The sequence below is a fragment of the Equus przewalskii genome, chromosome 4 (assembly GCF_037783145.1).
Source record: "Equus przewalskii isolate Varuska chromosome 4, EquPr2, whole genome shotgun sequence".
Taxonomy (NCBI): domain Eukaryota; kingdom Metazoa; phylum Chordata; class Mammalia; order Perissodactyla; family Equidae; genus Equus; species Equus przewalskii.
Genome location: NC_091834.1, coordinates 92,083,199 through 92,107,890, shown reverse-complemented (window position 1 = coordinate 92,107,890; position 24,692 = coordinate 92,083,199). Strand labels below are relative to the sequence as shown.

The window sequence follows — 24,692 nt, the reverse complement described above, 5'->3', positions numbered from 1 at the left end:
CCAAGGTTTCATGGCTAAGGAGTAACAGAACCAGGATGATGGACCCCTAGAGTCCAGCTCCAGAACCCACATATTCACGACACTGCTGTGCTAGCTCTCTACAGAACAGTCTCGACTCCTTGCCTCTCACTTCCCACCCTTCCCCAAGAACGCCTGCATCTACTCCTGGTCGTGCCTCCACACTCATTGAAGACTTGTTCTGGCTCACGGTCTTCCTCTCCACTGCAGTCCTCCCACCTTGCTTCAGCATTCGTTGTGGACAACCCCCCCCAACACTCCTAGCCTTAGCGCTCCTCAACCTCTTTGTCTTCACCGTCTTCACTCGACTCCGGACATCCACATTCATCACCACACTGTCATTAGTCAGAATTGCTCTAGAACCACTCTTTTCTGGAATTGTAAACTTGTATATTCTACCTTTGACTCACTCTTTTTGCTCTCTCACATTCCCTGCATCTACTTTCCCCACACCCATTCAGCCCCTTCCTGTCTTCACTTCCTTATCTAGCCTCCAGCCCATTCAGCACCTGACTACTCTTTCAATTAATAGTTTCAATCACCCAGAACTTTCGAAAGTATGTCCCATCCATTAGGCAAACCCAACAGTGGATTAATCAAATTCTGTTTCTAAACATGGAGTATTGTTAGAGAGAACTGCAGAGCTGTTTGCATTAATACCACTACACATTCTTGGTTCTCATCCTTGGCAAAGCCTCTGCACTCCATCACCCCTACCTGTCAGCATTCTCCCCATCCCCACAGGACAGGCTTGGTAAATCTTTACCAGCCTCCTCAAGCGACTCTTCCCCACCCATTCTTTGTCTTGTCTTATACTTAATAACACCACCACAACACAAGCAACTATTGGGGCTTTTCTACTTCATCTTGAGCCTACGAACTTTCCTTTTCATGCACTCATCCTTGCCTCTTTTCCTCTTGTCTAAATGGAAGAGGTATTTCTCCCTCTGTCTAAGGTTAATTCTTCCAGTGTCCCATTTTCTCCCAGTGTCATATGAACCTCACCCACTGAATTACCATTATTCTTAGCCATATTTTCAACTTTCTCCTCCTGTTGGCTCTTTTCACTTGACATATAACTATGCTTGTCTCTACTATAATAAAATACCTGCCTCCATCTTACGTCTTCCTCTAGTTCTCATTTTATCATTTTACCTTTTCAGATAACTTATTTTAAAAAGTAGTCTATCATTCCTTGACTTCTCCATTCTCTTTTTTTTAACCTACAGAAATCTGCCTTTTCTCATTATACCTCTGAAATAAGCTTGCCTAGTTCATCAATACCCTTGTAGGAAACCTCCCTGCAGTATTTTGTCATGCTGACCATTTCCTCCTTGAAGTTTTCTCCTGTGTGTGTGTATAAATGACTCTCTCTCTCCAATGATTTTTCTCTAACCTCTTTATCAGTTCATATCTTAGGCTGGATTCCCTCAGAAGCAAACAGAACAAGATTGGATGCAAGTGGTTTATTTGGGAGGTGATCCCAAGAAACACTGATAGGGGAGTGAGGAGGTGAAACAGGGAAAGGAAGGGAATATAAGGCATGCTAACAAGCAGATTATAGCTGTGGGCAACAGGGGCTCAGCTCCACTGAGGAAACTCTGGGAGACTATGGAATATATACATGAAGTTGTTCCACCTGAGGAATGATGCCCTGTGATATTTATCTACTATCTGGGAGGGAAAATTATTCCTCTACCCTCTTAGGTTCAGTTCCCGGGGGCCTGCAAATTTAACAGACAGATTAACAGGAGAAGAAACAAGTTCATTCATATGCATATGAAAAAGAAGTGACTCCTCAACAGTTAAAAAGGAGGTTTATATACCTATCTTAACAGGGGAGAGAGAGTGGGCAGAAAGGCTTCTATGGGGAGAACAAATGGGTTTCTAGAGGAATAAACAAGAGATAAGGAAATTTGTGATGTTCATTTATGCAGATGCCAGTGATCTCAGTTTTATTTTTCTTCTTCATGGCCATAAAACATCCCCAGAGAGAGGATCTATTGCAGCCTCATTCCCAGAAGTTTCTGCTTTTTTGAAATAAGAGAAGCTCTAAGAAGGCTTCTTTCTGTATCTGTTTGAATCTCGAATGTCTTCAGTTTAAAATAATCTTCATACCAACTATGGGGGTCCGAGCAGATCCCACACCACCAATGCCCTAACATCACTGGTTGAGGACGCTTCTTGGTAATTTCAGCCTGTCTCTACTGCCAGCAAGCTTGCTCCTTCTGCGGGGGAAAAAGACCTTAGGCAGAGCGTCCAGGTGCAAATGCTGAGCGCCAAAGGCACATAGGCAAGACATTAAAAGCTACTGCCAGTTTCCTTCTGAGTTTTCTCCTCCTCCCTCTGTTTCTTTAATGCAGCTATTCCACAAAGTGCTATCCTCTCACCTCTGCTTTTCACGCTCTTCATTTTTGCTGGGTGATCTTATTAACCCTCACATCTTCAATGACCTAATAATCTGATGTGCCTCAAATCTATGTTCCCCTCTCATCTTTCTTAAGCTCTAGATGTGTGTATACAACTGCCTACTGAGCATCTTATCTTGCTCCACACAAAGTGCACTGCAAACTCCACACAATAAAAACGAAGATTATAGTCCTCAAAGCCTGTTTCTCTTCCATTATTCCTTATCTTGTCTTGCTTTGCTAGAAATCCATTCTTATTGCTGCCAGGCATCTTTCTAAAACACTCATACTACAGTCCGGCCAGGCACTGTTTGAAGTTTGGAAATACAGTAACAAACAAAACAAACGAGATCCTGCTTTCATGGGCTTGACTTCCACAGATATATAAATAAACAAAAAGAAAAATTATCTGTGATATGTTCCATGCAAAGAACGGCGAACTACTTTAGATTTGCACGTCAGGAGAGGCCTTGCTGAAGAGAAGACATTTAAGGTCAGAGCTGAATGACAAAAAGGAAACATCTAGATCAGAGGGAAAGCATTCTGGGCAGAGGGATGACATCACTCCGAAGCTGCAATCTCTTCAGTGGCTTTGCAGTCTTGAGCACGTGTGTAAGTCCACGTTTCTCAGCATGGCAGAGAAGGCCTCCCAGCATCTGAGCAGTTGCCTTCCTCTTGAGCTTCTGACATGACATTAAGCCATTTAACCCTCACAACCACCCCGAACCATAGCAACCAGGCTGCTCGAGTTCCTCGATTATGTCTTATTCATCTTTGTACTCTGTCGCTGCATTAGCAGGTGGCTCAAAAAATGTTCATTGAATGAGCATGGTGTCGGGCAAAGGACAGCTACTCAATAAATGTACAGGTCTAGACCAGTGCCGTCCAAAAGAAACATAAAGTGAGCCACCATACATAACTTAAAATTTCCTCATGGCTACATTGGAAAAGTAAAAGAAACAGATGAACTGGTAATAAAATATTATTTATCAATTTAACGTGATTAATATAAAGTTATTAATGATATTTCACATTCTTTTCATTCTAAATCTTCGAAATCCACTGTGTGTATTTCACGCTCCTACCACATCTCAGTTCGGACGGGTCACATCTCAAGTGCTCAACAGCCACAGCGGCTAGTGGCCTGCCGACTCCCTAAGCCACCCAGCCACGCACCTTCTGCCACATTACCTATTTCATCTTCCTCGCAGCCCTTCCCAGCACTCAAATTCCCTCGTGTGCTTGCACGTCCTGACTGCACCGCACACGTCCCTCAAGGCAACGCCTGGCCCCCGAGCAGGCTCCCGGTAGACGCTGTCCCCGCCTGATGGGCGTCCAGGGGAGGGCCGCGCGCCCAGGGCCCTCCTTCCACCGCCGCGGCCACGGCCGCCGCCCCGCCTCCCCAGGCCCGGCCGGAGGGGGCTCTGAGCCGTGGACGTGACTGGGAGGAGTCTGCCCGCCTCGGCTCGCGCGCTGGCCGCCAGGGCCCGGGCGGCGAGCATGGCGGAGCCCACGGTGTGCTCCTTCCTCACCAAGGTGCTGTGCGCCAACGGCGGCCGCATGTTCCTCCAGGACCTGCGCGGCAACGTGGAGCTGTCGGAGGCGCGGCTGCGGGCGGTGCTGCGCCAGGCCGGGCCCGAGCGCTTCCTGCTGCAGGAGGTGGAGATGCGGGAGGGCCTCTGGGACGCCGAGGCCGAGGCGGCGGCGGGCGCGGCTGGCGCGGGCGGCGGCGGGCCCTCGGCCTGGAGGGTGGTGGCCGTGTCCTCCGTGCGCCTCTGCGCCCGCTACCAGCGCGGCGAGTGCAAGGCCTGCGACCAGCTGCACCTCTGCCGCCGGCACATGCTGGGCAAGTGCCCGAACCGCGACTGCTGGTGAGGCGGCGGCGCGGCGGGCGGGACGCGGCGGCCTCCCGGGGCGGGGGCGCGATCGCCGCGCGGGGCCGCGGGCCTGGCCGGTCCGGCTGCAAGCAGAGCCCCGGGCAATGGGAAGAGGGCCGTGGGGCCGGGCGACCCCCTCCGGCGGGGCGGAAGGGAAGGGCCCTCCGGGTCCTCTGGGGAGGCCTCCTCTGCGCTCCTCGCCCCCGCGCGCCGTGAGGCGGGGGTCGTGTCCATCTGGGTTGCTCACACCTCTCGCCAAAACCTTGCAGCCCCTGCCCCCGGGTCCCGCACAACATGGCCGGGATCAACCAGGACTGGCTTGGGACTTGGGAGTTCATTTACTCCAGTGGGCCTTTCGGGGGCGTTGCAGGTCCTACGAGCCCCGTGGCCTCTTTATTCAGAGATTGCTCCTTCCCACCTAAGACACAATTTTCCAGAAGCGAGGCTGTGCTCTCTCCATGTAGAAAGCCTGATCTAGTTTGACCCCCCGGGAAACTGAGGGCGGGATGGTGTGGGGAGGTCGTCGGGGCTGCCTCCTGCCTGCAGTCTTCTTTGGTTTACTCCAGCCCCCAAAGCGAGCTGGGGGCTCTCGCTCTTCTGAGCGGTGGTGGGCTTGGGGGCGAGCAGCTGTTAGGGGTGGAGAAGGCCCGTGCGGGCACCCACAGAACTGGTCAACACCGTCCGTCCAGGCAGCTGGCTGGGGCAGGGGTTTCCTGGGCTCCGAGGCGGCCTCATTTAAATGAAAATGACCCTGGGAGGGGAGTTGTTTCAACCCAGCTTTCTCCTTGTCAGAACTTATTAGGCTGCGGTATCTGTGGTTCATGGAAATTGTTTAACTTCACATGCAAGTGGCAAGTGGCCCTAGGCCAGGAATCTGACCGACTGGCCCTCCTTCGCCTGAGCCTCTGATCAGAGCTTCGTGTTCCCCCAGGTCTACCTGTACCCTCTCCCATGATATCCACACACCGGTCAACATCCAAGTCCTGAAAAACCACGGCCTTTTCGGCCTCAATGAGGCTCAGCTTCGGATCCTGCTTTTGCAGAATGACCCCTGCCTTTTACCAGAGGTGAGTCACCAAAGAGTCACCCGCATATTGCCTGTACCCTGAGAGATGTTGGGGGGAACATGGAAAGTCTACTTGCAGAGGACAGCCTGAGGTGTATAGGGGTGTTATGGAACAGTGCTGATTTTTCTGGAATGTCTATGGTTTTATTGGGCTTTGATACACAGGGAGTGATGGACTTCTGTGGTATAGAAATAATCATGGCTACTGGTTTTTTGAGTGCTTACTGAATGCTAAGCAATTTGTATACCTTAGCTCATTCATAACCTGTGAGTGAGATGTTCTTGTCCCCATTTTACACGTGAGGAAACTGAGGCTCAGATAGATTAAATGACTTGCCCAAGGTCACGGAGTAAATGGCGAATTTGAATTTAGCTCTGTCTGACTATGAAGTCTGTGTTTTGTGAATTGCCTGTGTATGCTTTTGCCTATTTTTCCGTTGAGGCACTTGTCTTTGCCTGTTAATTTATAAGATGTCTTTCATAATATAAATCTCTTTTTTGGTCACATTTGTTGCAAGTGTTTTCCCCATTTACTTTTTTGGGGCTTTAGATATTAATTTTAATTGCTTTGAAACAACATGATTTAGTTTCAAATGCTTAAAAAAGTACCCATTATAACAGCTATCTTGGTAAAATTAGCATGTTTGTATCTGTTTAGCTGTACACAAGAAATATATATACATATTTTTTTGGTGAGGAAGATTGTCGCTGAGCTAACATCTGTGCCAATCTTCCTCTATTTTGTGTAGGATGCTGCCACAGCGTGGCTTGATGAGCGGTGTGTAGGTTTGCGCCCAAGATTCAAACCTATGAACTCAGGGCTACCAAAGCAGAGTGTGGGAACTTAACCACTATGCCACCTGGCTGGCCCCACACAAGAATTTTTTTAAAACAAAATAGTTGGACCCCTAAAAGAAGGTATTACAAGAGAGCACAAATGAAAAGTAGAGTTTTCTAATCTAGCACAATGATTCTATCATAGTCATTCTCATTACCGCACAAAATTGGGATTCTCTTCCTGATGTGCATTACAAAACGCCAATTATTATGGCATCAGCTTTGGGGAAAAGAAATCAGCTTTATTTTGTGAGATCAATCTGCCAGGAGACAGGGTTATATGCTCTCAGATCTGTCTCCCTGATCCAGGGCTTGGGGCACAATTTATGGGATGAAGGGCAGGGTGGTCTGAAGTGTGGAGATAATGATCAGAGGTAAGGAGAAGTGAGGAAATTGATGTTCTGTGTGAGCATAGTCAAGCTTCATGCCTCTACGTAGGATGCATGTTCACAAAATGGCGGCATTACCATGATCTGAGGGTGGAGTTTTTAGCTCCATGACGTCAAAAAGTCACTTATCGAGCATTTTCGTAGGCCCCAGTGATGGGTTGGTGGTCTCAACTGGCTTGAACTGGACAAGAGGTGTCAGTTCCTAAAAACCCACTCTTTTTTTTTTTAATATTTTTGTTTTTTTGGGATGTACATCATATTTCAAATTCTAGATACATTACATTGTGTTCACCACCCGAACACTAATTATAGTGCATCCCCTCACATGTGACCCTAATCACCCCTTTTGCCCTCCCCCCTCCCTCCTTCCCCAATGATAACCACCAGTCCAATCTCCAATGCTATGTGTTTTTTTTTTTTGTCGTTTTTATCTTCTACTTATGAGTGAGATCATATGGTATTTGACTTTCTCCCTCTGACTTTTTCACTCAGCATAATACCCTCAAGGTCCATCCATGTTGTCACAAGTGGCTGGATTTCGTCATTTCTTATGGCTGAGTAGTAGTCCATCGTGTATAAATACCACATCTTCTTTATCCATTCGTCCCTTGTTGGGCACCTAGGTTGCTTCCACGTCTTGGCTATTCTGTATAATGCCGCAATGAACATAGGGGTGCAAGTATCTTTATGCCTTTGTGTTTTCAAGTTCTTTGGATAAATACCCAGCAGTGGAATAGCTGGATCATATGTAAAAACCCACTCTTAATTACTCTGTTGATAAGATGAGGTCAGTTAACTGGTCCTGGAGGGCCCGAGGTTATATTCTCAAGTTGCTGGGAGAGGGGTGGAAAAAAGGGAAGGTATTGGGAAAATAGAGGGTAGTTCACGATTGTGGTCTCATTTTAACTCTAAGGAATTTCAGGGTCTAGAAGGGAGGAAAGACAAGGCTGGAGGTATGAGCTGGAGCCTTTGGTTCAGATGGCAGAGGCTGCCGTCAAGGCAGCAGTCTGTACCCAGAAGGCAGCGCTGGAGTCACCCTTAGGAGCCAAGAGCTTTCTTCTTGGCATCCATCTCCTTTCTAATTTCTTCAGGTTTTGAAGCCAGGTGTGGTAGGTCATGGTTATGAGCCAGATACATTCCAGCCATGTTGCCAGAGGTCATCCAAGCAGCAGGTGGAGCAGGTGATGGGCAGGAAGGGAGAGGAGGATGGCAGCGGCTAGGAGGCAGGGTCCATTCCTTCCTCTCTCAGAGGGAAGGGGCAGTGCAACCTCTATTTACCCTTTAGTTTTTATGAATTTTTTTGGCTTATAGAAGTTTCACATTTTTATGTTGTTAATCCTATTGAATCTCTTTCTTTATGCCTTCTCCCCAGTGTTCTACTATACTCCTATACTCCTATACTCCACTTCAGTGTTTTGTGAGCAGCCAATGGGTTGGCTGCACTTAGGACAGGAGCCCACCCCTGGTCCCATCCGCTGGGTCTGGAGGCGTGTGTCATGTGGCACAAAACATGGCCACTTGGACAGCAGGGACCATAGACGAGCACGGTGGATGAGGCACAAATGGTACCTCACATCTCTAGTGTGAAAATGCCTAATGACCCCTTTTTACCACTCTCCTCAAGATACAGTACATAATACAGATGTAGTACACAATAAAAAATCAATAAGGGACGAATATTGTGATTTATAGTAAGAAATCTATATTTGGTCTTCATCCCTTTTCCTGGCACAGAGCCCCTCAAACCCTTGGAATTTCCTAAGTGTTGAGAGTGATGCAGGTTTTTGAAAAGCCCCTCGGTCACTTAAGGATGGGGGCTGGTTGCCAGGAGAACCAGCCATGTGATCAGCAGGTTGGGACTCTCAGTCCCACCCCCACCTCCTAGGAGGGGAGGGAGGAGTTACCAGTGGCCAATGATTTAACCAGTCCTGCCTACGTAATGAAGCCTCTGTAAAAACCCAAAAGGGAGAGTGGAATCTCCGTGCTGCTCTCACTTACCTTCCCCATGCATCTCTTCCATCTGGCTGTTCCTGAGTTATATCCTTTTATAATAAACTGATATTCTGGTAAGTAAAAATGTTCCTCTGAGTTCTGTGACCTTTCTAGCAAATTAATTGAACCCAAAGAGGGGGTCCTAGGAACTTCCGATCTATAGCCAGTAGGTCAGAGGCATAGGTGACAACCTGGACTTGGGATTGACGTTTGAAGTAGGTGCAGTCTTGTGGGACTGAGCCCTTAACCTGTGGGATCTAGTATTTATACTATCCTGGAGATAGTGTCAGAATTATTAAATTTGTGGGACACCCGGTCAGTATGAGAATTGCTGGGTAGTGTGGGAAAACACACACATTGGAAATATGAAAATGCTGTAGTGATATATTTGAAAACTTACATGAAATGGACAAATTTCTAGAAAAATATAACTCATCAAAATTGATTCGAGAAGAAATAGAAAGCCAGAATAGTTTTTTGAAAATAAAGCACTAAAATAAAACTTTTGAAAACCCAAAAAACCAGAGTATTAGTTAAAAGTCTTCTACAAGAAAATGTTAGGGGGCCGGCCCCGTGGCTGAGTGGTTAAGTTCGCACGCTCTGCTTTGGCGGCCCAGGGTTTTGCTGGTTTGGATCCTGGGCGCGGACATGGCACCACTCATCAAGCCATACTGAGGCGGCGTCCCACATGCCACAACTAGAAGGACTCACAACTAAAAATATACAACTATGAACCGGGGGGCTTTGGGGAGAAAAAGGAAAAATAAAATCTTTAAAAGAAAAAAAAGAAAACATTAGGCTCATAGTTTTACCATTCAGCTCTAACAAATCTTTAAGAATAGATGATTCTGATTTTGGGGTTAGGTCTAGGATCTCTTTTCCTTGATCTCCTGTACATTCTTCACATATTATCACACTGTTGAATTAAAGTGGTGTGCATTTTAATATATGATGGTACAAGTCTATGCCCATTATTCTTCTTTTTCCATTTTTTTCTTTAATCAATTCTCACTTGTTTCCTTTTTCAGATAAGTTTTAGAGTCATTTAAGTTCCTAAAACTGTTTTATAGGAATTCTTTGGGGGAGATAGGAATTGCTCTAATACTATGAGTTCATTTTAGAAAAGTGGCATCACAGTTATAGGTAGGATACCATTTTGTTTTAAACCAGGTCATCTGTTTCCAGTAGAACTTCCCATGCTTTAGGTTTGACTGATTGCATTCCTCTAATATCATTGAACAAGTTCCTCTACCCCCTGAGTTTACTATAAATTGATAGTTAAATCTGGAGGATTGACTGGGTTTAGGTTTGATTTTTGTAGCAAGAATTTTTTGTACGTGTGGTGCATTGTTAGGGCAAGTCCCCGCTTGCCTGGGACTGAGGGGTTTCCAGCGATGTCAGACCTTCCTGCTAAAACCTGGACAGTTGTGTTTCCTAATGTGTCCCATCAGGAGGTACGCAATGTTGGGTTATCTTTTTCTGTGCGAGGTTAAGATTGATTCGTGGTTTTAGGGTTGACAGGCTGATCCATCATTGTGAAGTTCCCCATCCGGAGGCGCTTGGTTTGCCTGGGACAGACCCGGTTTACATTAGTTGTCCCAATGTGTTATTAATACTGCTCCCTGAAAAATGTCCTTGTCTGGATGATAAGTTATCTGCTCGCGCTGCCTGTCTGGATTGGTTTCCCTGGAAGCAGAGCCTGACTTGGGGATTTAGGTGCCTGTGATTTATTGAAGTTGGGCTCCTCGGGAAAATTCTGTGAGGTGTAAAAGACCGAAGCAGGATACAGGGAAGGGAAAGCTACAAGCAGGGTAAAAAGTCTGACCTTGACTTGATTCTTCGCAAGGTTCTGGAGCAGAAATTACACTGAAGAATTGTTCTGGCCTTGAGGCAAGGGGGCCAGCCTTTTGTACCTGCCTAGAATTCACTCACTGGCTACAGGATGTGGGTGAAGAGGCCGGGTCAACTGAGGGTCGAGATCAGAGAGGAGCAGCCTGTGCCTCAGTGGAGCTGGGGGAGGTCCGGATGGGGGTACCATTACAGTACCCATCTGCCTTTCATCCACTGATTTTAACAGCCATTCATGACGAGAAGTTGCCATTTAGAGAATCTATCATTTATTGGCTTAAGAGATACAGTGAAAACGACTGTTTTAAGTGTTGCCTCATTGCTCTACCAGGTCTGTTTACTCTACAACAAAGGTGAAGCGTTGTATGGTTACTGCAACCTCAAGGATAAATGCAACAAGTTCCACGTGTGCAAGTCCTTCGTCAGGGGGGAGTGCAGACTTCAGAAGTGCACACGGTCCCATCAGCTCATTCATGCTGCGGCCCTGAAGCTGCTGCAGGACCAGGGTCTGAATATCCCGAGTGTCGTTAACTTTCAGATAATCTCCACCTACAGGCACATGAAGCTGCACAAGATGCTCGAAAATAAAGGTGAGTGGATCAGAGGGAGATAAAGCATTGTCAACGATGCAGTTTTGACCTGAAAGTGAGTCTGGGGAGAAAGCACTTCATAGGTTAAGTGCTGCTCTGTCTTTGGGGAAGCTTACTTAGGACGTTGAACATTTTGTGGTATGGAACTGTGATTCTAACACAAGGAAGGAAGGGATGGGGTTTATTTTCAGTGCTGCCAGCCACAGGCTTCTGCCCCAGTGTTTGAGCAGTGTAGCTCCTCAGTAAGCACCAGTCAGGGAGGAGGTAGTTTCGTTAGGGAAAAAGAGGAGGGAGGTGGGCCAGTGACTAGGAAAGAAAGGATAATGCAGGGAGGGCTTTCTTGTATTAAATCAAATTAAAGTTTTATCTTTTTTAATTTTTAGGAAATTTTAACCACATTACAGAAATATTTGGAAAATAGAGAGTAGAAATAAAAATTGCACATGACTCCACTCTCTCTAATCCACAGTAATTGTTACCATTTAGTTGCAGGCTCTTCAGTCCTCTTACTATACAAATACTAGTCCAGTTGTGGTCAAAGCATGCATCAGTTTAGCGTCTTAAATTTTCACTTTATCTAACATCGCAAATATCTTCCCATATTGCTGTGTAGTCTGTCATTTCTTAAGGTCTACAAAGTGTGGTTTGGTGTTCCTTTAATTCTAATGCATTCAGGTTACTTGTTAGATTTGCTTTCAGTGGGTTGTGGGCTTAGGAGAATTGCTGATGGGAAAGCCAAATCACCAAAGTCAGGGTCTCTAAGCTTTTAAGATGGATTTTCTCATGTTGGGATGGTAGTGGCTGACTTTATGAGCAGGTGGTTTGAAAAGAGGCAGGGCTCTAGGGAACCCTGTGTGGTGGCAGACACCTTCTACATTGTGCTATGTATGAGGTCTGTCATTATCTTCCTCTGGTCTTATTTAGTGGGTCTCTCCCATGAAATAGTGTCTTTCTGCTTCTGTTGAAATACATAGATAGATACTTTTTTTTTTTAATCCAGAAGACGCAAATGCTTCAAATCAAGAGTGTTGAGAGTTTTGTCTGAGATTTGATTAGCTGGGCTGATGTTCCCCAAATAAAATGAAATTTAGAGTGATAAAAGTGGTGTCTTAGGAAAGCTCGTCTCTTTGCTCATCTTTTTAGATAATTCAACTGCTTCTGCCGAGAATTCACAGGGCGTTGAGAAACAAGGAGTACACGTAGCTGGGGCTGCAGGAGCCAGTCCTCCTGTTTCTGTCCCTGCTCAGTCAGCCAAGAAGTCGTGCGCAGGTAAACCTTAAAGGATGGCAGTGAAATGAGAAGAAGCTTGTCCAGTTGGAAGGTCTGAAAACAAAGCTTCTGTTGAGCTTTAATTTGTAACCATTTATTCATTTAATTGTTTATTAATAGTGGCCTGGATAAAACCTACCTCCCAGGTTGTTGTGAGAATTAAAGAAGATGGAAAAGGAGAAAATGTCAGATTGGGAGGATAAAATTGGGAATGGGAGGTTGGGGATGAGGTTGGACATTGTGCAGGCAAAGAGGGGGTAAAACCTGAGTGTGCGTGGGGTCAGCCCAGGGCTGACCCTGGAGACGGCGTCTCTGCCTGCAGCCCCCAGAGCTTTCCCCAGGTTGCCTGGCCGGAGCTCTGAAGGGGGTAGGTTTCTGCTGCTTGTGTGACCCAGCCAAGTGTTTTTCCACATATACACACATTTTACCTTCACACACACATTTATGCATTTACACAAATGTATTTATAGAGTGCGTACACTTTATACTCTTTATTTTTTTTACTTGTTATTCCATAAGTGTCTTTCTACTTTGTTCACATTGATCATGCATGATCGTTTTTATGCACAGATACACTAATATAGCCTAGTTTACTTAACTGTTTCCCTTATTTGGGGATATTTTGCTTCTTTCTAACGAATTTTGAATATAACTCTTTTCTTAAAATCCACACAATATTGAATTTTTAAAGTTATTCTTTACTTTTGCTTAGCTTTAGTTGCTAAATGATAGCATCTTTTGGTTTGCATTTCTTTACATATATGTACAAGTAAATATTTTTCCGTGTGTCTGCCTTCCGTATGTATTTCGTGCATTTTGTCCATGCCCTTTAATTACTGGAGCCCTCCCCTGCAGATGTGGGATGACTTTTAATTAGGCTCCTTGATTTTCATGAAAGGATGTCATCTGTGCTGTGCTCATGTGATAGCTAACTCTTGTGGATGTGGATCCATCCTCACCCATCACCACAGAGTATATAACTTCCAGGTGCTCACCAGAGATTTCTACCTCATTCTGTTGACACTCTTATCTCTTATTAAGCTTTTACCGAAGCCCAAATTGCTATAGTTTGAAGGATGTGTAGTTTGTCCATTCCTCTGCCTTGTATCTGTTCTTTCTGTGGATCAGGATGGACCATCAGAAATCTATATACCTCACCCATTTCGTGTTGACTCTCTCCTTCCTCCCTTCTGTCTGCCCCGACCCGCCCAGCTGTCTTCATCAGATTGTACTGAGATGTTTGGTTCTTTGTTTTTGTCAAGGGGTACCACAGAGAAGCAGCTTTATGAAATCCTTTCCTGTGTTTGCTGTAGCAGTATTCCCCAGTGTCATTGTGTAGTGTTTTTAAAAAGATTTTACCTGTTCTGCAGGAACATAACATTTGAGAAATAGGGACAAGGTAGCGAGTTTTTCGTAAAGCTAAATTTATTTAACTTAGAAAATTTTTTTATCAAAAATACTGTCTTGTCTATTGTGCAGAAATGTCCTGTTTAAAGTGAGAAATTGCTATGCTTTCTCCTAATGGACGATAATGGAGTCACGCAACTTATGTTAATCTTTTCACTTTGATTGTCAACAACACTTTCTGAAAGCCCTTGTGTTCTGCACATCTGGTTTCTTTTTTCTTAGTTCTGATTTCTCCTGGTGCTAAGTTTTTTAAGAATTGTTTTTACATTTTATTATTATTTGCATTATATCCTTTTATGATGTATATTTTTGTTGTAAGCCACCTGAAGTCCTTAATGGCAATAGTGTCATGTGTAAATGCATACCTCTCCCATTAAGAGACTTGGTGGAATTTTACCTTATTGTGTACTTTTTATATATTTTATAATTATGATTTTATATATGAAGTTATTGACCCTCTCTAATCTTTGTTGCAACATTTTATTCAGTTCTATAATATTCCATTTTGATCTTAGTTCTGTTGGTATTCATTCTATAAAGGTCTTTTATATAACCATCCCTGTCTCTCGTCTTTTTCCCTGATGATTCAGCTGTTAGGAGTCGTCCCATTAGAGCTGGAGAGAGGTTTTCTTTGGCAGTTTATTGGGGCTTGTGAGATGAAGCTGCACGTCCGTAGGGTCCACAAATCCAACATACCCTCAACTCAGAGATTAACTTTCCTCCAGATTTGTTCCTCCTTTCGTTTCTTTCTTTTGGCATGTTACCACCTATGACTTAAGCCAAAAACCTACAAACTGTCCTATACTCTTCTTTCTTCTTCTTCCCTGTGTCAAACTGGTTACCCAGTGTTGGAGATTTTTTCCCCCTCAAAAATCTCTCGAATTTGTATGCTTTTCTGCCCCTTTCTTTCCGTCTGATACACACAGCCTTGTTTCACACCTCCGCCACCTCTTGCATTTATTTCACAGATGCGTAACTCGGTGATTTTCAAGTCATCTTGCAAGGGTTTTTTGTAGAAGCTGCTAGGGGGCCCCCTGCTCCACTTCAGTGCTGGTAGCCCCCTTTTAATTTGTAACATAGTAGGTAGGCTTTTGTGCATTTCATTGATCTCCTAACCCCCTCCCCCGCCCCCCCTGCTCTCCCTCTGCTTTCCGACCTGCTGCCTGGTTGATCTTTTGAAATGCAAACCTAATCATACTGCTTTTTCGACCATAACCTTCATTGGTCCCCGTCACGTGGAGTAGGAGTCATAAACTCAGATGCCTCCAGCGACCAGAAAGGTGAGTTAAATGGATGAAGTGAGCTGACTGTAAGAGGAATGGGGGAAGAGAGCAAGTGCTTTGGCAAACTGTCCTGTCTAAAAGAGGCAACTACCTCTTGTTTCCATGTGAGAATGTGGGCCCGTATTGTCCATATCATCCCATTTGTCAAAAGAAGCCAGAAATCCAGATTTTTATGAGAAATTTTCTGACTTTTAAATATTGACTCTTGTTTTTAAAAGATTTTATTTTTCCTTCTTCTCCCCAAAGTCCCCCAGTATATAGTTATATATTTTTAGCTGTGGGTCCTTCTAGTTGTGGCATGTGTACGCTGTCTCAGCGTGGCCCGATGAGCAGTGCGAGGTCTCCTCCCACCATCCAATCCAGCGAAACCCTGGGTCAGTGCAGCAGAGGGCGCGAACTTAACCACTCGGCCACGGGGCCGGCCCTAAATATTGACTCTTAATTGAGTTTTTAAAATGCAGACCAATATTGTGTGTCCGACCTACCTGCAATTTCTGGAATGCGCCATTTTATCTGCGACTCTGTGTTTGTAACGATGCTCCTTCCGAGTGCCCCTCCCTCCTTCCTCCTGCCTCACGCCTCACAGCCTGGCAGAGTGAGATTTGAAATGCCCATGTAGCCTTTCCTGAGCCCAAGAGAGGCGGCTCTCGGCGCTCGCGAAGCTCCAGCATAGCACTTACCGCAGTGCATTTCAGCGCTTTGTGCTTTTATTCCCTAGCTTTGAGCAAAAGCATTGATTAGTCTTCTTGGTAATTCTAACTCTTGGTAGTTAAATATTTTTTGCCATATAATAAATTAAACTCTGCATTCGAATCCATTAAATCAATATATTGGTCTTCATTGTTGTTTTTTTCTCCCCACACGTGTATATTTTTAATAGTCAAAAAAATCTTTTTTCCCCTAAGGAATGTGTTATATAAGGCAAACATATTTTTGGTGCTTCAGTTTGAATTGTCTAGGTCTAAAATTAACTTTTTAAGACTTATGTTCATGATACCAATTCTTTCTATCAAGGAATTGAGTCTCCATTATTGATACTTCTTGATTTCTTTCATTATAATTTGGTCTTGCTTTTGTCTGGGTCTTATATATCCCTTGTATAAATTCTTTCTTGGCTAAATGTGTCTGTATTGATACTCAGTATGGGACTCTCTATCATTAGAATGCTATTCATTTTTTAAGTATTTGTTTTTGGGTGACTTGTCTTTGTTCTAACAGTGTTAGATGGCCTATTTGTTTTTTCTAAATGTAAAATCATAGCTGCAAAAATATTGGTCTTTTCTTATGTATTTCTGTTTTGTTTTTGTGTTAAATAAAATTGTGATAAAAAGATATTTTTTGATATTTCTTCATTAAATATGAAGTTAATTGTTGGCTTGAAACAAATGTTCTCTGTTTAATAAGGAAATAACATCTCCTATTGTTTCTTAGAAGCTTTTAATAGGAATTGGTCTCTTTTCATATAATCACAATTTTATCATTTGTTACCTAAAATTATATTGGTTTTCATGATGTTAAAACATCCTTAAATTCTGAGTTAACTCTACTTGATTATGGCATATGTTCTTTTAATGTATTTTTTCCTATTTGTACCTATTATAACTATATACATCTATATATTCATAAATAAAATTCATTTATATGTTATGTGCGTATGTAGTAGTTTCTTTTTATTTTTGTTGCTATATGCTCAAAATATAAATTTTATTCTAAGTGCCGTTTTGAGTTTTTGTAAATTGATTTGTAATGTCATTATTATTTTTATTTTTTCCAGCTTTATTGAGGTGTAATTGATGTATACTATTGTGTAAGTTTAAAGTGCACAAGGTAATAATTTGACACTTACATTTACTGTGAAATGATTACCACAGTAAGGTTAGTGAACACGTCCATCACCTCACATTCATTATTATTTTAGAAATAGTGTATTACTGTATCTTGAATTACTCTATTGTTATTTTAGAATATTTTTACAAAAGATTTTTTTGGAAAATATAGTAATTAATCATTGTGGAAATTTTGGAGAATACAGAAATGTATTAAGGAGGAAGTAATAATCACCCATAGTACCACTGTGGAGAGACATTTACTGCTACTACTTTAGGATATTTTTTTTTGGTCTTTTCATGCACATATTCTTCTGTATTGAGGATAGACTATAACCACAATTTCATATTATGCCGTTTTGGATTGATATTATTTTGTAAGCATTTTCTGACGTAAGTGAAAGCATTTGCAGGTATATTTGATGGCTGTATTGTATTTTTTATATACCATTTATTTAATCATAGTCCTATTGTTGGTATTCATTGTTTGCTACATTTTAGTACATATATCTTTGCATTCTGATTATTTTCTTAGAAATAGACTTTTAGACATGAATACACTGTGCGAGGAGATATGAATATTTTAAAGACTCAAAAGTATTTCAAAATTGTTTTCTAGACTGGTTATACCAGTTTACATTCCTCAGCAGCATGGGAGTTGCTCATCTCAGTACACCTTCAACAGCGTGTGTTACAAACACATTCTGATGAAAGACAGAATACACTTCGTTTCCTAAGGGGTTCTTCTGGGCAGATAGTTAGAAAAATACATTTGTATCAATTGTACATTGAAGGCTATGTTTTAATCTATTTATTCTGCAATAACAATTAAGCTTTGTGCAATTTCTGATGTTTTGTCTTTACTGAGATTTTCTTTTTGCTTTACATTTGCATGGTCAGTTTTTTTGTGAACTGATCAGGCATTCATCTTATACAGGTCCTATTTTATTCTCGTGGTGCCTCATAGGCACTGACTCTCAGATAGTTTCTCCCAGATGAATTTTTGTTTCATTCAAACAGGGACTGCCTCCCTCTAGTATATGTAGCAAGCTCTCAGTTCAGGGAAGACGTGTCCACTAACCTGCGTTGACTGTAACAGCTTCCAAAGTCTGGAGAGGCCACTCTGACCAAGGAAAACTTGGAAATGCCTCAGATGAACCTTCCTTTGGCTCATACCCTTCTATATGTCCATAAAACCAAGCCAGAAAACACAGGCAGATGCTCTCATGAGGCATTTTCCTTATCTCTTGGCTTCACATGTTCACATTTCCCCCCTGGCCTCTCTAGGAGTTGGGGTTCCTAACTTCTCAATCTTGCTTTCTGGGACAGTGTCCAGCTTGGCTTCTTTTAGTCCCTACATCTCCAGCCTTAAGCCCCTGCACCCACTCCAGTCCTGTTTCTCACACCTAGCCTACCAGGTGAGATGGCAGGGGATTAGACATTTTGCCAGGTGACTGCATTCCTGGGCTCCCCATCACTGACCTAGCTGGCTGAGAGAGCTCCTGCACTTGAGAACAAGGCACAGTGACAGGGGATTGCTGGGCTCCATGGCAGATTGCTCTGTGAGTTATCTGGGTGATGGGGACTACAGCAGAGTTCCCATCTCAGCTCCTCTGGCACCATAGCCCATCATCCTCTCCCCTCTGGTTGAGATTCTGAAGACAGGTCAGGGAATGTCCTGGACTTCCCAAGTGAAAGATACAGGAACAATCAGGACTCATGAATAGTGTAGAGATGTATCATCAGATAGTTTAGCTCATGCTGCAACAATAAATGACCCCCAAATCTCATGACTTACAAGAGTAAACGTTTGTTTTTCACTTGTGTTCATCATAGTTTCAGTTCTATTCCATGTCCTTTTTGCTTTTGGATCCAGGGTGACAGAGCAGCCCTCATCTTGGTGTCGTGTCCTGGCAGGAGGAAACCACAAGCTGGCTCTTAAAGCTTCTACTTGCCTTGCACTGGTCAAAGAAAACCATGTGGCCACCCTGTGCACAACAGGGGGAGGGTGTATAAGCCTACATGGAGGGCCTCTGCAGATCACATGGCCAAGCCTAATACCAATGGGCAGGAACAACAATGTGCCCTCAGGGAAGGGCAATAAGTGTTATTAACTATAATACAGTCAACCAAAGGAGGAAGCTCAGACAGCCAGCAGTGTATGAGGGTTCCCTTTTCTCCACATCCTCTCCAACATGTCATTTTTTGTCTTGGTGATTATAGCCATTCAAAGGGGTGTATGATGAAATCTCAGTATAGTTTTGATTTGCATTTCCCTGATGATTGGTGATGTTGAACATCTTTCCACGTGCCTGCTGGCCATCTGTATATCTTCTTTGGAAAAATGTTCATATCATCTGCCCATTTTTTGATTGGGTTGTTTGTTTTTTTGTTGTTGAGTTGTGTGAGTTCTTTATATATTTTGGAGATGAACCCCTTGTTGGAAATACGATTTGTAAATATTTTCTCCCAGTTGGTGGGTTGTCTTTTCCTTTTGTTCTGATTTCCTTTGCCTTGGAGAAGCTCTTTCATCTGATGAAGTCCCATTTGTTTATTTTTTATTTTGTTTCCCTTGCCCAAGTAGACATGGTTTTCGAAAAGTTGCTGCTAAGACCGATGTCAAAGAGTGTACTGCCTATGTTTTCTTCTAGGATTTTTATGGTTTCATGTCTTACTGTCAAGCCTTTAATCCATTTTGAGTTAATTTTTGTGCATGGTGTAAGATAATGGTCTACTTTCATTCTTTTGCATGTGGCTGTCCAGTTTTCCCAGCACCATTTGTTGAAGAGGTTTTTCTTTCTCCATTCTTGGCTCCTTTGTTGAAGATTTAGCTGTCCATCTACTTGTGGTTTTATTTCTGGGCTTTCAGTTCTGTTTCATTGATCCATGTGTCTGTTTTTGTACCTGTACCATGCTGTTTTGATTACTATAGATTTGTAGTATATTGTGAAGTCAGATATTGTGATGCCTCCAGCTTTGTTCTTTTTTTCAGGATTACTCTAGCTATTTGGATTCTTTTGGTGCCTCATGTAAATTTTAGGATTCTTTGTTCTATTTCCGTGAAGAATGTCATTGGGATTCTGATTGGGATTGCATTGAATCTGTAGATTGCTTTAGGTAGTATGGACGTTTTAACTATGTTTATTCTTCCAATCCCTGTGCATGGAATATCTTTTCATTTCTTTATGTCATCATCAATTTCTTTCAATAATGTCTTATAGTTTTCATTGTATAGGTTTTTCACCTCTTGGGTTAAATTTATTCCTAGATATTTTATTCTTTTTGTTGCAGTTGTAAATGAGATTATGTTCTTGAGTTCTCTTTCTCTTAGTTCATTATTGGAGTTTAAAAATGCAACTGATTTTTGAAAGTTAATTTTTTACCCTGCAACTTTGCTGTAGTTGTTGATTATTTCTAATAGTTTTCTGATGGATTCTTTAGAGGTTTCTTATATAAAATCATGTCATCTGCAAACAGTGAGAGTTTCACTTCCTCCTTGCCAATTTGGATTCCTTTTATTTCTTTTTCTCGCCTAATTATTCTGGCCCAGACCTCCAGTACTATGTTGAATAAGAGTGGTGAGAGTGGGCACCCTTGTATTTTTTCTGTTCTCAGAGGGATGGCTTTCAGTTTTTCCCCTTTGAGTGTGATGTTGGCTGTGGATCAGTCATATATGGCCTTTATTATGTTGAGGCACTTTCCTTCTGTACCCATTTTACTGAAAGTTTTTATCATAAATGGATGTTGAATCTTGTCAAATGCTTTTGCTGCACCTATTGAGATGATCGTGTGGTTTCTATTTCTCATTTTGTTAATATGGTGTATCACATTGATTGATTTGCAGTTGCTGAACCATCTCTGCCTCTCTGGTACAAATCCCACTTGATCATGGTGTGTGAACCTTTTACTGTATTGCTGTATTTGGTTTGCCAATATTTTGTTAAGGATTTTTGCATCTATATTCATCAGCAATATTGGCCTGTAATTTTCCTTCTCTGTGTTGTCTTTGGCTGGCTCTGGGATCAGGGTAATGTTGGCCTCATAAAATGTGTTGGGAAGTATTCCATCTTCTTCAATTGTTTGGAACAATTTGAGAAGGATAGGTATTAAATCTTCCTTGAATGTTTGGTAGAATTCTCTAGAGAAGCTGTCTGGTCCTGGACTTTTACTTTTTGGGAGGTTTTTTATTACTGTTTCTATCTCTTTATTTGTGATTGGTCTATTCAGATTCTCTATTTCTTCTTGATTCAGTTTTGGAGGTTCTTTGATTCAGTTTTGGGAGGTTGTGTGAGTCCTAAGAATTTATCTATTTCTTCTAGATTGTCCAATTTGTTGGTATATAGTTTTTCATAGTATTCTCTTATAATCCTTTGTATTTCTGTGGCATACCATTGTAATTTCTCCTCTTTCATTTCTAATTTTATTTGTTTGAGACTTCTCTCTTCTTTTCTTAGTGAGTCTAGCTAAGAGTTTGTCAATTTTATCTTCTCAAAGAACCAGTGCTTAGTTTCATTGATCCTTTCTACTGTTTTTTTTTTGTTTCAATTTCATTGATTTCTGCTCTAACTTTTATTATTTCCCTCCTTCTGCTGAATTTGTGGTTTGTTTTTTCTTGTTTTTCTAATTCTTGTAGGTATAGTTTAAGATTTCTTATTTGAGATTTTTCTTGCTTGTTAAGGTGGGCCTGTATTGCTATGAGTTTCCCTCATAGGACTGCTTTTGCTGCATCCCATATGATTTGGTATGGTGTATTTTCATTTTCTTTGTCTCCAGATATTTTTTGATTTCTCCTTTTTTCTTCAATGATCCATTGGTTGTTCAGTAGCGACCATAAGTCTTCACATATTTGTCATTTTATCTGCTTATTTCTTGTGGTTGATTTCCTGTTTCATAGCATTATAGTTGGAAAAGATGCTTGTTGTTATTTCAATCTTCTTAAATTTATTGAGGCTTGCCTTGTTTCTCAACATATGGTCTATCTTTGAGAATGCTCCATGTGCACTTGAGAAGAATGTGTCTTCTGCTGTTTTGGGATGGAGTGTTCTATATATATTTATTAAATCCATCTGGTCTATTTTTTCATTTAATTCCACTATTTCCTTGTTGGTGTTCTGTCTGGATGATCTATCCATTGATGTAAGAGGGTTGTTAAGGTCTCCTACTACTATTGTGTTGCTTTAAATATCTCCATTTAGGTCTGTTAATGGTTGCTTTGTGTATTTGGTGCTCCTGTGTTAGGTGCATATATATTCATAAGTATTATGCCCTCTTGGTGGAGTGTCCCTTTTATCATCATATACTGTCCCTCTTTGTCTCTCATTGCCTTTTTTATCTTGAAGTCTACTTTTATCTGATATAAGTATGGCAACAGTTGCTTTCTTTTGTTTGCCACTCACTTGGGGTATCATCTTCCATCCCTTCACTCTGAGCCTGTGTTTGTCTTTAGAGCTGAGTTGTGTTTCTTGGGGGCAGCATATTGTTGGGTCTTGTTTTTTAATCCATCCAGCCACTCTGTGTCTTTTGTTTGGAGAATTCAATCCATTTACATTTAGAGTGATTATTGATATATGAGGGCTTAATGCTGCCATTTTATCACCTGTTTTCTGTTTGTTCTGTATTTCCCTTGTGCTTCTTGTCCTATGTATTTCTGACTGCCAATTCAGTTTGGCAGCTCTCTATGATGATTTTCTCAGTTTTCTCTTTATTTATCATTGTGTCTCTGTTCTGATTTTTTGTTTAGTGATTACCATGAGGTTATGAATAAAAGATCTCGTAGATGAGATAGTCCATTTTCTGATAGGCTCTTATTTTCTTAGTCTAAGCAGTTTCCCTCCCTCTCCTCTTCCCCACCTAATTTATTGTTGTCACAACTTATTCCATTTTGTGTCGTGAGTTTGTGGGTAAATTGCAGTGATGATATTTATTTTTGATGTTTTCCTTTACTTTATCTTTAAGGTCATAATTAAATGTTTGCTAACCTGTTTTGGTAGCTGCAATTTTCTGATTTTGTCTGCTTATTTATCTCCTTGATCAAGGCTTTGTAAACCCTTTCTTTTTTTTTTTTTTCCAGGTATGAGGCCTTCTTGATCATTTCTTGTAGGGAGGGTCTTGTGGCAATGAACTGCCTCAGCTTTTGTTTATCTGGGGAAGTTTTTTATTTCTCCATCATATCTGAAATATATTTTTGCTGGATAGAGTATTCTTGGCCAAAAGTTTTTCTCTTTCAGAATTTTGAATGTATCATTCCATTCTCTCCTAGCCTGTAAGGTTTCTGCTGAGAAATCTGCTGAAAGCCTGATGGGGGTTCCTTTGTAGGTTATTTTCTTCTGCCTTGCTACCCTTAGTATTTTTTCTTTCTCATTGACTTTTGGCAAATTTGCTAATATATGACTTGGAGAAGGTCTTTTTACATTGATGTACTTAGGAGTTCTGTAAGCTTCTTTTACTTGTAATTCCAGCTCTTTCCCCAGGTTTGGGAGGTTCTCAGCTATTATTTCTTTGAACAAGCCCTCTGCTCCTTTCTGCCTCCAGAATACCTATAATCCTCATGTTGCATTTCCTAATTGAGTTGGGTATTTCTCAGAGAATTTCTTCATTTCTTTTTGGTGTTAGTTCTCTCTCCTCCTCTATCTGAAGCATTTCTATATTTCTGTCTTCTAAATTGCTAATTCTGTCCTCCATAATATCAGCTCTGTTATTTAAGGACTCTAGATTTTCTTTATCTCATTCATTGTGCTTTTCATCTCCAACATTTTGATTGGGGTTTTTTTTTTTCTTTATGGTTTCAATCTCTTTGTGAAGAATTCCCTCTGTTCATTAATTTTATTCCTGATTTCATTGACCTTTCTTTTTGAGTTTTCTTGTAACTCATTGAGTATTTTTATGATAGCTTTTTTGAATTCTCTGTCACTTAGATTGTAAATTTCTGTGCCTTCAGGATTGATTTCTGGGTGCTTGTCCTCCTTCTTGGCTGGAGTGTTACTATACCTCTTCATACTATTTAATGGGGTGGATGTGCCTTCACATAGTGGTAGTATCTGGTTGCAGATTCCAGGTGTTGTGTACTCTGGGTCCACCACGATCCCTGGCAGCTGTGCCTGTCCCTGGAAGCTATACTGACAGGGCTTGTCTGTGTTTGCATGCTCACTGCTGGTGCTTTACAGACCTATGTGCAGGCACTCTTGCAGGGGTCCCTTGCTCAGGCCATCTGCCTGAGCTGATGCACCAGGCTGGGGGAGGGACACTTTATTTCGAGTGCATGATCCCAGGGGTATTTCCACTCTGCACTTGCTCTCTGCCCTCCTGGGCTGCTCAGCTTCATGAAGACACCCTCCCAATTGCTTTTGTTCCTCAGTGTTGAGCTTTCCCACAGGCTGGGAGGTAACTCAGAGAGCAAACATGTTCCTGAAGAGGCCTGCTCCCTCCCCACTCTGCTCTCAGGTCCATGCGTGGTCTTGCTCCCTAGGTTGCTGCAGTTGGGGGAGGGAGAGTAGATCTCCTTACCTCCTTCTACTTCCTCCCAGAGGGTCCAGCACCTCACCTTCAGACGTATGGCTGTATGGGTCTCTCAGACATCCATTGTGTTGTGTGAATGTCCTCTGTTGGTTTATGAATATCCTTTTTCTTGTATCTTAGAGGGGAGAGTCTAAGGGAAGAGCTCACTCGGGGATGATGCTGACGTCAGTCTCTTGATGACTTTTATTCTGACTACTGGGTACTCTGGGTACTGGTTAATTCCTCTCAATGGTTTTACCTGTTAGCCTTGACTCTGGCCATGGATCATACAGTTCCTGCAAACAAGGCAAGCAGTATTTGTTTTAAAATATAGATTTTGTTTCTATTCAGATATGCTGAGGCCAACAGATTAGAAGATTGCCATTGC

At 42.2% G+C, this 24,692-nt stretch overlaps 1 protein-coding gene and 1 pseudogene across 3 annotated transcripts in view; one reads left to right on the top strand and one right to left on the bottom strand.

The window, feature by feature from the left end:
• Window positions 1–3,715: 3,715 nt before the first annotated feature.
• The window catches only part of ZC3HAV1L (ZC3HAV1 like), a 37,182-nt gene continuing 16,205 nt past the window's right edge, over window positions 3,716–24,692 (top strand). Inside the window, exons 1-4 of one of the 3 annotated variants that reach the window (XM_070617958.1) lie at window positions 3,716–4,297; window positions 5,235–5,370; window positions 10,767–11,025; window positions 12,169–16,478. In XM_070617958.1, coding sequence (XP_070474059.1) covers window positions 3,927–4,297; window positions 5,235–5,370; window positions 10,767–11,025; window positions 12,169–12,305 — 903 coding nt within the window. In that variant the 5' untranslated portion in view covers window positions 3,716–3,926 and the 3' untranslated portion in view covers window positions 12,306–16,478. Of the gene's footprint in view, window positions 4,298–5,234; window positions 5,371–10,766; window positions 11,026–12,168; window positions 16,479–24,692 lie in introns of those variants that run through there. The other 2 variants (XM_070617957.1, XM_070617959.1) reach the window with 2 other exon arrangements.
• On the bottom strand, window positions 7,634–8,606 carry LOC139083035 (short transmembrane mitochondrial protein 1-like; annotated as a pseudogene).